Genomic DNA, 16,590 nt, shown 5'->3' on the forward strand with positions numbered 1-16,590 from the left:
TTTGGTCTATGTAGCATTAGTCTTATAGCCAAATAGTAAATGTGTATTTATACTATGAGTCTCATATTCAATATATTAAAAAATGTATACATTATTCTTACTAAGGTATAATAGCACTCATTGGAACCCTGTGGTTGCCACATGTGAATTATGAGCTGAGGGATATTACAGGGCAAGAAAAACTGAAAGATCTCCTGTGTTATGCTGGGATCTGGATTCTTCTCAGTGAGCCACATTTAGGATTAAGGATTTCACACCCAGTCTCGTATTAAAAAGATGAATAAACTTGGGATGGGAGATTAGATCAAAGGCACTATGTGAGTTTTCTTTATGTCAATTATTGCTTCACAGATAAAAAGAGTATAAGGACATTAAATATAATGAGATAAATTATGATGGGTAAACAATATAGAGGAGAAATGTCACATGCATAAGAAAGAAAGACGTTATAACTGGACTCAGTGTTGGGGGCCCTGGAAGCAGGGGACAAAGAAAAAAGAGAAATTGGTGGGGGATAATATAATAGGGGAAAAATATATAGTCATCCTCAGGCTTTCCTCTTTACAACTTTCCTTAGGTTCAGCCCTGATTGCAATCTGCTCCTCAGAGCCCCTGTGACATCCTTATTCCGGAGGCTGTAAATGAGGGGGTTCAGCACAGGGGTGATGATGGTATAAAAGGCTGACACCATCATGTCCTGCTCAGCTGTGTGATAGGAATCGGGAAGCATGTAGGTGTAGATGGTGGCACCAAAGAAGAGCAGCACTACAATCATGTGGGAGGAGCAGGTGGCAAAGGCTTTCCTGCGGCTCTCTGATGAACTCATTCTGTGGATGAGGTGCAGGATGAGGGCATACGAGCTTGAGATGACCACAATGGGGATGAGGACCATGAGAACACAGCACAGGTACATGACCATCTTGTAGAGGGAGATGTCAGAACAGGACAACTTCAGCAGAGCAGGAGCCTCACAGAAGAAACTCAAGATTTTTCTGGAATGACAAAAGGGGAAGTGCATGGCTATGGGGGTGACCACAAAACCATCCACCATTCCTACGAACCAGCATCCAGACACCAGGCATACACAGACCCTCTGGTTCATCAGCAGGGGATAATGGAGAGGTCTGCAGATGGCAGCATATCGGTCGTAGGCCATGGCAGACAGGAGGAGAAACTCAGTGCCAGCGAGCGTCAGATAGAAGAATATCTGGATCCCACAACCTGAGGGAGAGATTGTGTGATCTCCTGTCACCTGGCCCAGGAGCATCTTGGGCACAATCACAGATATGTACATGAGGTCCATGAGGGAGAGCTGGCTGATGAAGAAGTACATGGGGGTGTGCAGGCGGGGCTCCAGGTGGACGAGGATGATGAGGAGGGCATTTCCAGCTAGGGCCATCAGGAAGAAGATGAAGGTCACAGTGTAGAGGAGGAGGGTGTGTTTGGTTTCACCAAAGAGCCCCACAAGGATAAAATCATTTGAAGTTTGATTCTTTGAATTTTGACTCCCTGAGTACATGGTTTTGGTTACAGTTCTCACCTGAGGAAGAAATAAGATTCATTGGTTTTAGATACTTCAAACATACATGGTTTTCTTAACACTTTTCCAATAAGAAAACTACTTTGAGCTATTTAAAAAAAAATGAAGTTGTATTGATGTAGAATCAAAAGTTCAAAGCCAGGTTGCATTTTGGCCACAAATCTAGAGAGGAATATGAAATACGTCTGGAAAGCTGAAAACTGTATAAACAGACAAGTTGTTTACACTCAGCATTATTTGTTTTTTACCCCAAACTGAAGATAAAAAAGGATCATCTCATGGGATGATCAGAAATCTAGATTAGTAAAAACACAATGAGTCTGTAACAATGCAAATGTTCATGAAGCTATTCAGTAAAGCTCCTACTCCACTTTTGGACTTATTAGCCCCTCCAGTGCTCAGTGATAGAAGTCAAAGCTGCAGATAATGTTAATATTAATATTGTTAATTGTGTTAACATAACTGAAGTTTGTTGAAACTTGAGATGTGAAATATTTTATACCCTTTCCTTGCTAAGCACTTCAGTTTATTGTGTTTTTCCTTGAACAATAAAGCTCCATAAAGATGACCATCGGGGCATTGGAGCAGAAAATGCCCAGCCTGCCTGGGTAGAGCAGCTCAGGTTACTGACCTGGTGTGGGGCAGAAGGATAGGACTAATGCAGACCTTTACAGGGGAGGAGATCACTTATGTACAAATAACAAAGGAGTGCAGAAGGGGTTCATAGGAAAGGAGCGTACCCAGGGTGCAGATATTGTACAGGGAAAGTGGGGCAGGGAGGGAGCAGACCTCGTACAGGGCAAAAAGGCACTCAGGATATGGACATGATGCAGGGCAGGAGAGGTGCCGACCTAGCATGCAGAAGGAGGGTGCTTGGTTCCAGACCTTGTACAGAGGAGGAAACATTCAAGGTACAGACCCTGGTGGAGCAGGAGGTCAACTATATGCTGACTGATCCCCCTCTTAACCTCAAAGCAAAGTCTAAATCACTTATTGTATTAAGTTTATGCAGAGAAATGATTTTTGCAAGAAACTACAAAAACAGAAGCTACTGATGTCCTGCATGGCAAATATTTAGTTGAAAAAATCTTAAACATTTATTTCTCCTTTGGCTGACTCCATTTATTCCCCCAGGTAATCAAGACATTAAATATTTCATGCCCAGTAAATGAATGAATGAAAATATATGTGTATATGGAACAATTGGGTTAAACAAGACATAAAGCTACATCCCTTTAACATAGCATAGTGATCCCTCTATTACTTTGTTTACTCAGAAAAGTAGTAAAATTCTCCTTTCTATAATTTATCAGCCTTGATTGACAGTTGATATGCCTGAAAATTTCAATTTTCCATTTTAATTGCTGTAGTCCTAAAATTATTTAAGTTAACAAGATAATCCTATTCTAGATTATGGAAAAGTCAGGAGCTTCATGACTGATTGAGGTCTGGTCAGTCTCAGATTTTCTGCACAGTTTAGAGAAACTTGCAGAGAAAAAAATCACACAGTAACTGAGACGCATGTGAAGCAAAACATAATGTAATGTACCTAGGTCAAAAAAATCTTGGATTTCAGGAAATCTAAAATTAGAATTACATAAGAGATAGCAATAGGAATCACATATCTTTGCTCCTTTTTCTCCTTGCAGTTCTATAAAGTTCTGGAGATATCTGTTAACATGCCACATTTCAGGAAAAAGACACAACAGTTTGAGCACTTACCTTTTGTTCCACATTCTTCTCTTTTCCATCAGAGAGTGAATGTAAGCCACATCAGCTGAATGAACCTGGCCTGGGTATCAGGTATAAATCCAAATGGTTGGGGGAGAGTTACATCACTGGTTTTTTCACTTTAGAGAATTGAGGCAAATGTGTCTTCTTAGGTCTGCGGCAGTGTTGAGCAAGCATAAAAACTAAACTGTCCTGGGGAAAGTCAGGAGGAAGTTTCAGTTTTCTTATTTATTCATATTATCCACACTTGGCATCAGTTCTACTCTGAAATTTTACTTTCTGAAAGACTCTCTCAGAATCCACTATCTTGATTTCTGTTTTTCCATTAGGGTTTGCAAGTTATATTGTAACTTTCCACTCATGGTACAGATGGGAATTCCCAGGTGGTGCACTGGTAAAGAATCTGCCTGACAATGTAGGAGACACAAGAGACTTGGGTTTGATCCCTTGGTTGGGAAGATCCCTTGAAGTAGAAAATGGCAACCCATTCCAGTGTTCTTGCCTGGGGAAGGAATTCCATGGACAGAGGAGCATGTTGGGCTACAGTCCATGGGGTTGCAAAGAGTTGGACATGACTCAGTGATTGAGCACAAATCATTTAGGTGTTGGAGCTATCAAAAAACAAACATATCTACTTTTTCATAAAAATATTGTACATTTTGAAAGTTTAAAATTATATTTTTCAGTTTATATATTTTCCTATATATTTATTTAGAGCATTCTCCCTCTCCTTATAAAACCAAATTAAATTTAAGAAAAGGTGAAGATGAAGGTGAAGTCACTCAGTTGTGTCCGACTCTTTGCAACGCTGTGGACTGTAACCTACTAGGCTTCTCTGTCCATGGGATTCTCCAAGCAAGAATACTGGAGTGGATTGCCATTTCCTTCTCCAGGGGATCTTCTCGACCCAGGGATCGAACCCGGGTCTAGTCAGAACTTGACCCAGAACTGATTTAAAATGTCTCTGATACTAAAATTGCATAAGAGAAAATAGCTTGGTATTATTAAAGTGGGGTTATCAGTTTCATAGGTTAAAAATACTGTGTTTGGTCATAATAAATTCAAACACACATTGTGATCTGGTCAGTTTCAAGGACAGTGTTCAAAATCATCTCTTGTCCCCTTGTGATCTTCGGCTGCAATGATGCACAAGCACGGCTGAGAAGAGCTACCCGAAGGCCGAGGCCAGGGGTGGCGGCTGAGAGGAGCAACCCCATGTCCAAGGAGTGGTGGCTGAGCAGACACAGGAGGGCCTAAAGGAGCTACTCCACGTTCAAGGTCAGGAGGGGCGGCGGTGAGGAGACACCCCTCGTCCAAGGTAAGGAGCAGTGGCTGCGCTTTGCTGGAGCAGCCGTGTAGAGGTACCCCCCATCCAAGGTAAGAGAAACCCAAGTAAGAAGGTAGGTGTTGCAAGAGGGCTTCCTAGGGCAGACACACTGAAACCATAATCACAGAAAACTAGTCAATCTAATCACACTAGGACCACAACCTTGTCTAACTCAATGAAACTAAACCATGCTCTGTGGGGCCACCCAAGATGGGTAGGTCATGGTGGAGAGGTCTGACAGAATGTCGTCCACTGGAGAAGGGAATGGCAAACTACTTCAGTATTCTTGCCTTGAGAACCCCATGAACAGTATGAAAAGGCAAAATGATAGGATATTGAAAGAGGAACTCCCCAGGTCGGTAGGTGCCTAATATGCTACTGGAGATCAGTGGAGAAATAACTCCAAAAAGAAAGAAGGGATGGAGCCAAAGCATAACCAATACCCAGTTGTGGATGGGACTGGTGATAGAAGCAAGGTCCGATGCTGTAAAGAGCAATATTGAATAGGAACCTGGAATGTTAGGTCCATGAATCTAGGCAAATTGGAAGTGCTCAAACAGGAGATGGCAAGAGTGGACATCGACATTCTAGGAATCAGTCAACTAAAATGGACTGAGAGGGTGAATTTAACTCAGATGACCATCATATCAACTACTGTGGACAGGAATCCCTCAGAAGAAATGGACTAGCGATCATGGCAACAAAAGAGTCCAAAATGCAGTACTTGGATGCAATCTCAAAAACGACAGAATGATCTCTGTTCATTTCCAAGGCAAACCATTCAATATCACAGTAATCCAAGTCTATGCCCCAACCAGTAATGCTGAAGAAGCTGAAAATGAACGGTTTTATGAAGACCTACAAGACCTTTTAGAACTAACACCCAAAAAAGATGTCGTTTTCATTATAGGGGACTGGAATGCAAAAGTAGAAGTCAAGAAACACCTGGAGTAACAGGCAAATTTGGGCTTGGAATATGGATAGAAGCAGGGCAAAGGCTAATAGAGTTTTGCCAAGAGAATGCAGTGGTCATAGCAAACACCCTCTTCCAACAACACAAGAGAAGAATCTACACATGGACATCACCAGACGGTCAACACCAAAATCAGATTGATTATGTTCTTTGCAGCCAAAGATGGAGAAGCTATATACAGTCAGCAAAAAACAGACCAGGAGATGACTGTGGCTCAGATCATGAGCTCCTTATTGCCAAATTCAGACTTAAATTGAAGAAAGTAGGGAAAACCACTAGACCATTCAGGTATGACCTAAATCAAACCCCTTATGATTATACAGTGGAAGTGAGAAGTAGATTTAAGGGCCTAGATCTGATAGACAGAGTGCCTGATGAACTATGGACTGAGGTTGGTGACGTTGTATAGGAGACAGGGATTAAGACCATCCCCATGGAAAAGAAATGCAAGAAGCAAAATGGCTGTCTGCGGAGGCCTTGCAAATGGCTGTGAAAAGAAGAGAAGCAAAAAGCAAAGGAGAAAAGGAAAGATATAAGCATCTGAATGCAGAGTTCCAGAGAATAGCAAGAAGAGATAAGAAAGCCTTCCTCAGTGATCAAATCAAAGAAATAGAGGAAAGAACAGAATGGGAAAGACTAGAGATCTCTTCAAGAAAATTAGAGATACCAAAGGAACATTTCATGCAAAGATGGACTCGATAAAGGACAGAAATGGTATGGACCTAACAGAAGCGGAAGATATTAAGAAGAGGTGACAAGGATACACAGAAGAACTGTAAAAAAAGATCTTCATGACCCAGATAATCATGATGGTGTGATCACTCATCTAGAGCCAGACATCCTGGAATGTGAAATCAAGTGGGCCTTAGAAAGCATCACTACAAACAAAGCTATTGGGGGTGATGGAATTCCAGTTGAGTTGTTTCAAATCCTGAAAGATGATGCTGTGAAAGTGCTGCACTTAGTATGCCAGCAAATTTGGAAAACTCAGCAGTTGCCACAGGACTGGAAAAGGTCAGTTTTCATTCCAATTCCAAATAAAGGCAATGCTAAAGAATGCTCAAACTACCACACAATTGCACTTGTCTCACATGCTAGTAAAGACTGGTTCCAAATAGGAAAAGGAACACATCAAGGCTGCATATTGTCATCCTGCTTATTTAATTTACATGCAGAGTATATCATGAGAAATGCTGGACTGGAAGAAATACAAGCTGGAATCAAGATGGACGGGAGAAATATCAATATCCTCAGATATGCAGATGACACCACCCTTATGGCAGAAAGTGAAAAAGAACTAAAAAGCCTCTTGATGAAAGTGAAAGTGGAGAGTGAAAAAGTTGGCTTAAAACTCAACATTCAGAAAACGAAGATCATGGCATCTGGTCCCATCACTTCATGGGAAATAGATGGGGAAACAGTGGAAACAGTATCAGACTTTATTTTTTTTTTGGACGCCAAAATCACTGCAGATGGTGACTGCAGCCATGAAATTAAAAGACGCTTACTCCTTGGAAGAAAAGTTATGACCAACCTAAATAGCATAACGAAAAGCAGAGACATTACTTTGCCAACAAAGGTCCATCTAGTCAAGGCTACGATTTTTCCAGTGGTCATGTATGGATGTGAGAGTTGGACTGTGAAGAAGGCTGAGCGCTGAAGAATTGATGCTTTTGAACTGTGGTATTGGAGAAGACTCTTGAGAGTCCCTTGGACTGCAAGGAGTTCCAACCAGTCCATTCTGAAGGAGATCAACCCTGGGATTTCTTTGGAAGGAATGATGCTAAAGCTGAAACTCCAGTAGTTTGGCCACCTCATGCGAAGAGTTGACTCATTGGAAAAGACTGTGATGCTGGGAGGGATTGAGGGCAGGAGGAAAAGGGGACTACAGAGGGTGAGATGGCTGGATCGCATCACTGACTTGATGAACGCAAGTCTGAGTGACCTCCGGGAGTTGGTAATGGACAGGGAGGCCTGGCATGCTGCGATTCATGGGGTCGCAAAGAGTTGTACACGACTGAGTGACTGAACTGAACTGAACTGATATTTTGCTTTTGAAACCAGAAGTTTTATAATAAAACTATTAATGGTGGCTATATATACACCTTGACCTTAGAACCCGGTTTTCAACCCTTACCTCTACCAGAAGTAACATATAGAACTATTCACTAAAGCATCACTCATATTAGAAACTTGAGAAACACTCAGAAGGTTTAAGATAAATGTCATTTAATTTGATTTTTCCAGGCATTACACTTTATCAGTTAAATTTTTAGCATAATTTGCAATAAAGTTTGGGAAGAAATCTTTTTTAATCTTATGTTGTAAATGCAAAACAAAAAAAAGAAAACTACTTTCCAGTATCTTTATCTTAGTGTTTCTAGGGGATAAAAATAGGAGATATTATTTTTATTATTTATGTGATTATGTGCCTTTCAAATTTTCAAGAACTGTACTAACGTAAATTAAAATTACAGTTAAAATGTTCATATCATTAATAAACTGCCCTCAAATATTAATAGTCTCAACATGAAATAAAATATTTTATTGCAAAAGTATATTCAACGTTAATAATAATCAAAAATTTAGAATTTATCTGAATATTTAGTACTGTGCAAATTTAACTTATGACTACATATTGCTTTGGCTATTAGATAAAATATTCATCAAGAAACAAAGGGAGAAAAATCAAATCAATAAAATTAGAAAGTAAAATGGAGAGATTGCAGCAGACAACACAGAAATACAAAGGATCATAAGAGACTACTATCAGCAATTGTATGCCAATAAAATGGACAACTTGGAAGAAATGGACAAATTCTTAGAAAAGTACAACTTCCCAAAACTGAACCAGGAAGAAATAGAAAACCTTAAAAGACCCATCATAAGCACAGAAATTGAAACTGTAATCAGAAACATTCCAGCAAACAAAAGCCCAGGTCTAGATGGCTTCACAGCTGAATTCTACTAAAAATTTAGAGAAGAGCTAACACCTATCATATTCAAACTCTTCCATAAAATTTCAGAGGAAGGTAAACTTCCAAACTCATTCTATGAGGCCACCATCACCCTAATACCAAAACCTGAGAAAGATGCCACCAAAAAAGAAAACTACAGGCCAATATCACTGATGAACATAGATGCAAAAAAAGTTTACTGATCTGTGGAATTAAAAAAAAAATATTTTCAAAGACACATAAAACATAGGTACCATATTTTACAATTAAAGTATATTAATTATGTAAACTGCATAAAAACATCTAAGAAAAAATACTGCCAGTGGTGAGGCAATGAGTTCAGATATGGGAGCTGCCTGGGAATTTCCTGTAACACTGAGACATTACTGATGAAAGCACTCATTTACCCAATAATTTTTTTTAATGTGGAAGAGATGGGACTATATAGGAAGAGGATGCCAATCTGAAGGTACATTAGCAAGGAAGAGAAGTTGGTGCCTGTCTATCAAGCAGCAAAGGATAAGCTGTCTCTGTTTTTTGGTGGCAATGCTTCCCGTGATATGAAGCTGAAACCTCTCTTAGTTTATTATTTAGAGAACCCAAGATCCCTTAAAAACATAACCAAGGGCTCTCTTCCCGTTGTGGGGAAGAGTAACCCCAATGTCTGGGTTACACAGGCTATTTTCCAGGACTGGCTTTTCCATTTATCTGTAGGTGAATTTACAGATAAATAATGAGATTTATACTGGAATTATCAATATGAACATTCTCTTTGGAACAGGACTAGTCATTCCATAAGGGCTTCCCAGGTGGTTCAGTGGTAAAGAATACACCTGTTAACACAGGAGATGCTGGTTTGATTCTTGGGTCAGGAAGATCCCTTGGAGAAGGAAATGGCAACCCACTCCAGTATTTTTGCCTGGAAGTCTGGCAGGCTACCATTCATAGGGTCACAAAAGATTTGGACATTACATAGCGACTAAACAGCAACAACAGAATAATTCCTTAATGAATTCATAAGTGTGTATACACTGAATCAAATTTCTACTTATAAACCCTATTTAAAGAATCTGAAAAAGACTGGATATATGTATAACTGATTAATTTTGCTCTATACTTGAATCTAACAGAGCACTGTAAATCTATACTCCAATAACATTTTTTTAAAAGTCATCATATTAAAAAAGATAGTCAAGGGAATAAAAAATTTCTCTTTAAAGATATTCACTGCAGGATATCTTTTCATTAGTAAAAATTGAGAAATAATTTAAATATTAAGCTCTGGGAGAGATTTTTATTGAAAAAATTATATTTTCACAAGCAATATTAACTACAAGAAAATTAGCATTAAATTTGTGTTTAAAACTGAATGTTAGAACCCCAGCATATTTTTAATCTTAAGTGTCTAAGGAGAAAACCAATTAAAAAGAACTTAAAGACAGCAAACTCATTTATGAAAAGTTGGAGCTGTATAATAAAAGCAGCCACAAGGGAAGCTAGATTAATCTTCACATTGCTTTTAGTATTTGCATTTCCTGAAATAAACATTCTGACAAATACAACCTCTTTGAATATTTACTCAATAAACATAATTTTCCTTAGAGGAAAGAGGTTTGGGTTAGCAAGTTTTGCTGTATTCATAGCTACAAATAAATGGTTATTTAAAAAGAAAATAATGCAAATTTATGCGTTAAAATAAAAGAAAAAATCACTGGAAAGTAATTCATCCTCAACAAATAAGGAATTCACAAATATTGCCACATGATTGCAAGATACAAAGTATATACAGCATTGACTAAATAAGACTCTTCCCATCAATAGGCTCATAGACTTTCAATTTAGTTCAGTTCAGCTTAGTTGCTCAGTCTTGTCTGACCCTTTGCGAACCCATGAATCGCAGCACGCCAGGCCTCCCTGTCCATCACCAACTCCCAGAGTTCACTCAGACTCATGTCCATCGAGTCGGTGATGCCATCCAGCCATCTCATCCTCCGTCATTCCCTCTTCCTCCTGCCCTCAATCCCTCCCAGCATCAGAATCTTTTCCAATGAGTCAACTCTTCGCATGAGGTGGCCAAAGTACTGGAGTTTCAGCTTCAGCATCATTCCCTCCAAAGAAATCCCAGAGTTGATCTCCTTCAGAATGGACTGGTTGGAACTCCTTGCAGTCCAAGGGACTCTTAAGAGTCTTCTCCAATACCACAGTTCAAAAGCATCAATTCTTCAGTGCTCAGCTTTCTTCACAGTCCAGCTCTCACATCCATACATGACCACTGGAAAAACCATAGCCTTGACTACATGGACCTTTGTTGGCAAAGTAATGTCTCTGCTTTTGAATATGCCATCTAGGTTGGCCATAACTTTTCTTCCAAGGAGTAGGCATCTTTTAATTTCATGGCTGCAGTCACCATCTGCAGTGTTCTGGAGCCCAAAAAAATAAAGTCTGACACTGTTTCCACTGTTTCCCCATCTATTTCCCATGAAATGATGGGACCGGATGCCATGATCTTCATTTTCTGAATGTTGAGCTTTAAGCCAACTTTTTCACTCTCCACTTTCACTTTCATCAAGAGGCTATTTAGTTCCTCTTCACTTTCTGCCACAAGGGTGGTGTCATCTGCATATCTGAGGTTATTGATATTTCTCCCGTCAATCTTGATTCCAGCTTGTGCTTGATAGACTTTATTCTTTACATTTTTGATAATTTCTTTGCAAATACCATAATAGTTAAAGACAAGCCTATGGCTATGCATTTATTTTTATCTTTTTAGCACTTTACAAATTTTATTAATCCTTTAAACAAAATAATAAGCCATGTTAACAAATATTTTAAAACAAAACTTTATTTTTCCAAATAAAAACAAATGTAGTGAGAAGAGTAGTGCTGTTTTACTTTTTTGTTTGTTTGTTTTTTTGCAAATCCCATACTTCTGTATCCAATCTGTTGCTGAAAAACTTTAATGCATATTCACCAGAGAATGACAGTAAAGAAGTCAAATGCTGTCTTTGTGTTAATATGAAAAGTAGTTTTAACTCCACAGAACCACTTAAAGCATTCCCAGGACACATACTGAGCATTGACTCTGGAGTCAGATTTTCTAAGTTTCAAGACACTTATTTTAGCTATGCTTATTTTTAAATGTAGTTATAAGTAACATACAATATTAGTTTCAGGTATACAACAGCAATTCAATATTTTTTAAAATATATTTATTTATTTTAATTGGAGGTTAATTACTTTACAATATTGTATTGGTTTTGCCATACATCAACATGAATCCACCACAGGTATACACGTGTTCCCCATCCTGAACTCCCCTCCCTCCTTCCTCCCCATACCATCCCTCTGGGTCGTCCCAGGGCACCAGCCCCAAGCATCCAGTATCATGCATTGAACCTGGGCTGGTGACTCGTTTCATATATGATATTATACATGTTTCAATGCCATTCTCCCAAATCATCCCACCCTCTCCCTTTCCCATAGAGTCCAAAAGACTGCTCTATACATCTGTGTCTCTTTTGCTGTCTCGCATACAGGGTTATAAGCTCACTGAAGTAGGACCAGTTACCAACCCTCAACAAACAATGTTTTTTTGAATTGGAGGATAATTGTTTTACAATTTTTTTTAGTTCAAAATTATTTTATTTTTAATTTATTATTTTAAATATAAATTTATTTATTTTAATTGGAGGTTAATTACTTTACAATATTGTGTTGGTTTTGCCATACATCAACATGATTGTTGTGGAGGTCTGTCTTGTACATGAATATGAATCAGTCATAGAATGTTCAAATTACTGAACAAATGTGCTCATTTCACACGCTAGCAAGGTTATGCTCAAAATCCTTCAAGATAGGCTTCAGCAGTTCAATGTTCAGATGTACAAGCTTGGTTATAAAGGCAAAGGAACCAGAAAGGAAACTGCCAAAATTCACTGGTCATGGATAAAACAAGAGAACTCAGAAAAACATCGATTTCTGCTTCATTCCCTAAGCTAAAGCCTTTGACTGTGTGGATCACAACAAACTGTGGAAAATTCTTAAAGAGATGGGAATACCAGACCATCTAAACTGTCTCCCGAGAAAACTGTATGCAGGTCAAGAAACAAGAGTTAGAACTGGACATGGAACAACTGACTGGCTCAAAATTGAGAAAGAAGTACAGCAAGTTTGCATATTGTCACCCTGCTTGCTGCTGCTGCTGCTAAGTCACTTCAGTCATGTCCAACTCTGTGTGACCCCATAGACGGCAGCCCACTAGGCTCCCCCATCCCTGGGATTCTCCAGGCAAGAATACTGGAGTGGGTTGCCATTTCCTTCTCCAATGCATGAAAGTGAAAAGTAAAAGAGAAGTCACTCAGTCATGTCTGACTCTTAGTGACCCCATGGACTGCAGCCTACCAGGCTCCTCCACCCGTGGGACTTTCCAGGCAAGACTACTGGAGTGAGGGGCCATTACCTTCTCCGTCACCCTGCTTATTTAAACTTATATGCAGAGTACAGCATGTGGAAATACTGGGCTGGATGAATCACAATCTGAAGTCAAGATTGCTGGGAAAAATATAAACAACCTCAAATATTCAGATGATAACACTCTAATGGCAGAAAGTGAAAAGGAACTAAACAGCCTCCTGATGAAGGTGAAAGAGCAGAGTGAAAAAGCTGGCTTAAAAGTCAACTTTCATAAAACTAAGATCATGGCATCTGGTTCCAGTTCAGTTCACTCGCTTATTCATGTCCGACTCTTTGTGACCCCATGAATCACAGCACACTAGGCCTTCCTGTCCATCACCAACTGCCAGAGTTCACCCAAACTCATGTGCATTGAGTTGGTGATGCCATCCAGCCATCTCATCCTCTGTCGTCCTCCTCTCCTCCTGCCCCCAATCCCTCCCAGCATCAGGGTCTTTTCAAATGAGTCAACTCTTCGCATGAGGTGGCCAAAGTACTGGAGTTTCAGCCTCAGCATCAGTCCTTCCAATGAACACCCAGGACTGGTCTCCTTTAGGATGGACTGGTTGGATCTCCTTGCAGTCCAAGGGACTCACAAGAGTCTTCTCCAACACCACAGTTCAAAAGCATCAATTCTTTGGCGCTCAGCTTTCTTCATAGTCCAAATCTCATATCCATACATGACCACTCGAAAAACCATAGCCTTGACTAGATGGACCTTTGTTGGAAAAGTAATGTCTCTGCTTTTGAATATACTATCTAGATTGGTCATAACTTTTCTTCCAAGGAGTAAGCGTCTCTTAATTTCATGGCTGCAGTCACCATCTGCAGTGATTATGGAGCCCCCAAAAATAAAGTCTGACACTGTTTCCACTGTTTCCCCATCTATTTCCCATGAAGTGATGGGACCGGGTGCCATGATCTTTGTTTTCTGAATGTTGAGCTTTAAGCCAACTTTTTCACTCTCCTCTTTCACTTTCATCAAGAGGCTTTTTAGTTCTTCTTCACTTTCTGCCATAAGGGTGGTGTCATCTGCATATCTGAATTTATTAATATTTCTCCTGGCAATCTTGATTCCAGCTTGTGCTTCTTCCAGCTCAGCATTTCTCATTATGTACTCTGCATATAAGTTAAAGAAGCAAGGTGACAATATGCAGCCTTGATGTGTTCCTTTTCCTATTTGGAACCAGTCTGTTGTTTCATGCCCAGTTCTAAATGTTGCTTCCTGACCTGCATATAGGTTTCTCAAGAGGCAGGTCAGGTGGTCTGGTATTCCCATCTCTTTCAGAATTTTCTACAGTTTATTGTGATCCACACAGTCAAAGGCTTTGGCATAGTCAATAAAGCAGAAAGAGATGTTTTCCTGGAACTCTCTTGCTTTTTCCATGATCCAGCAGATGTTGATCTCTGGTTCGATCTCTGGTTCCTCTGTCTTTTCTAAAACCAGCTTGAAAATCTGAAAGTTCGTTCCAGTTCACGTATTGCTGAAGCCTGGCTTGGAGAATTTTTAGCTTCGCTTTACTAGCGTGTGAGATGAGTGCAATTGTGCAGTAGTTTGAGCATTCTTTGGCATTGCCTTTCTTTGGAATTGGAATGAAAACTGACATTTTCCAGTCCTGAGGCCACTGCTGAGTTTTCCAAATTTGCTGGCATATTGAGTGTAGCACTTTCACAGCATCATCTTTCAGGATTTGAAATAGCTCTACTGGAATTCCATCACCTCCACTAGCTTTGTTTGTAGTGATGCTTTCTATGGCCCACTTGACTTCACATTCCAGGATGTCTGGCTCTAGGTGAGTGATCACACCATCATGATTATCTGGGTCGTGAAGATCTTTTTTGTACAGTTCTTCCATGTATTCTTGTCACCCTTTCTTAATATCTTCTGCTTCTGTTAGGTCCATACCATTTCTGTCCTTTATCGAGCCCATCTTTGCATGAAATGTTCCTTTGGTATCTCTAATTTTCTTGAAGAGATCTCTAGTCTTTCCCATTCTGTTCTTTTCTTCTCTTTCTTTGCATTGATCACTGAGGAAAGCTTTGTTATCTCTCCTTGCTGTTCTTTGGAACTCTGCATTCAGATGCTTATATCTTTCCTTTTCTCCTTTTCTTTTCACTTTTCTTCTTTTCATAGCTATTTGTAAGGCCTCCTCAGACAGCCATTTTGCTTTTTTGCATTTCTTTTCCATGGGGATGATCTTGATCCCTGTCTCCTGTACAATGTCACAAACCTCCATCCATAGTTCATCAGGTACTCTGACTAGCAGATCTAGTCCCTTAAATCTATTTCTCACTTCCACTGTATAATCGTAGGGGATTTGATTTAGGTCATACCTGAATGTTCTAGCGGTTTTCCCTACTTTCTTCAATTTAAGTCTGAATTTGGCAATAAGGAGCTCATGATCTGAGCCACAGTCAGCTCCCGGTCTTGTTTTTGCTGACTGTATAGAGCTTCTCCTTCTGGTTCCATTACTTCATGGAAAATAGATGGGGAAAAAATGGAAACAGTGGCAGGTTTTATTTTTGGGAGCTCCAAAAATCACTGCAGATGATGACAGCAACCACAAAATTAAAAGACACTTGCTCTTTTGAAGAAAAGCTATGACATACTTGGACAGTGTGTTAAAAAGCAGAGGCATTACTTTTTTCACAAAGGACCATATAGTCTAAGTTATGGTTTTTCCAGTGTTCATGTACAGATGTTAGTGTTGGGCCAAAGAGAATGCTGAGCACTTGATGATTTCTAACTGTGGTGCTGGAGAAGACTCTTGAGAATCCCTTTACAGCAAGGCGATCAAACCAGTCAATCCTAAAGGACATAAACCCTGTGTATTCATCTGAAGGACTGATGCTGAAGCTGAAGCTTCAATACTTTGGCCACCTGATGCCAAGAGCCGACTCATTGAAAAAGACCCTGATGCTGGGAAGGATTTGAGGGCATGATGAGAAAGGGCCACAGAGGATGAGCTCATTGCATGCATCATTAACTCAACGGGCATGAGTTAGAGCAAATTCCAGGAGACAACAAAGGAGACAGAAAAATCTGCCTGGTTGCAATCCATGGCATCACAAAGAGTCAGACATGACTGAGTGATTGAACATCAACACCCAGTCTTCAGTCTGAGTCCACCAAGCAGCATGGGAGAGAAAGCAGTGCAAGCAAAGTTTAGCACATATCCTTTCACAGCTGGCAAACTTTAGTTGCACTAGTGGCTGTAGAGTTGGACTTTTTAGCTTTTTGGTCACTACAATCAGTAGGGTCAAAGAAGAGAGTGTTGAAATAGATTTTTTTGGCAAGTCTAAGGTGTCCTATCAACTAGAATTGTCCAGATTTTTTCTTCTTTTAGATTCAGCTTAGTTGTTTTCAATAAAATGTTAATTGTATTCCAATATCATTTCTCCTTATTTTTTCTACTTATAGATCAATAAATTGTCACCACCCATCTCAGTTTATCCAAGACTGAAGGATATTCTGAAGGAATATAAGAATATATTCCTAAGACTGAAAGAATGTAGGAATTTCAAGTGCTAAGACCAAGAAAGTCTCTGGCAAGCTGGAATGAGTTGGGCACCATATATATATGTTAAATGGTGACACATAGCTCAGCCA

The 16,590-nt window shown here is 39.7% G+C and overlaps 1 protein-coding gene across 1 annotated transcript; it reads right to left on the reverse strand.

Annotated features, from left to right (window-relative positions):
* On the reverse strand, positions 548–1,519 carry LOC108636429 (olfactory receptor 2T3-like). Its single transcript, XM_018051656.1, has one exon. The coding sequence runs from the start codon at positions 1,517–1,519 to the stop codon at positions 548–550; it is 972 nt and encodes a 323-aa protein (XP_017907145.1).

This window comes from Capra hircus, chromosome 7 (genome assembly GCF_001704415.2).
Source record: "Capra hircus breed San Clemente chromosome 7, ASM170441v1, whole genome shotgun sequence".
In the NCBI taxonomy this organism is placed as follows: Eukaryota; Metazoa; Chordata; class Mammalia; order Artiodactyla; family Bovidae; genus Capra; species Capra hircus.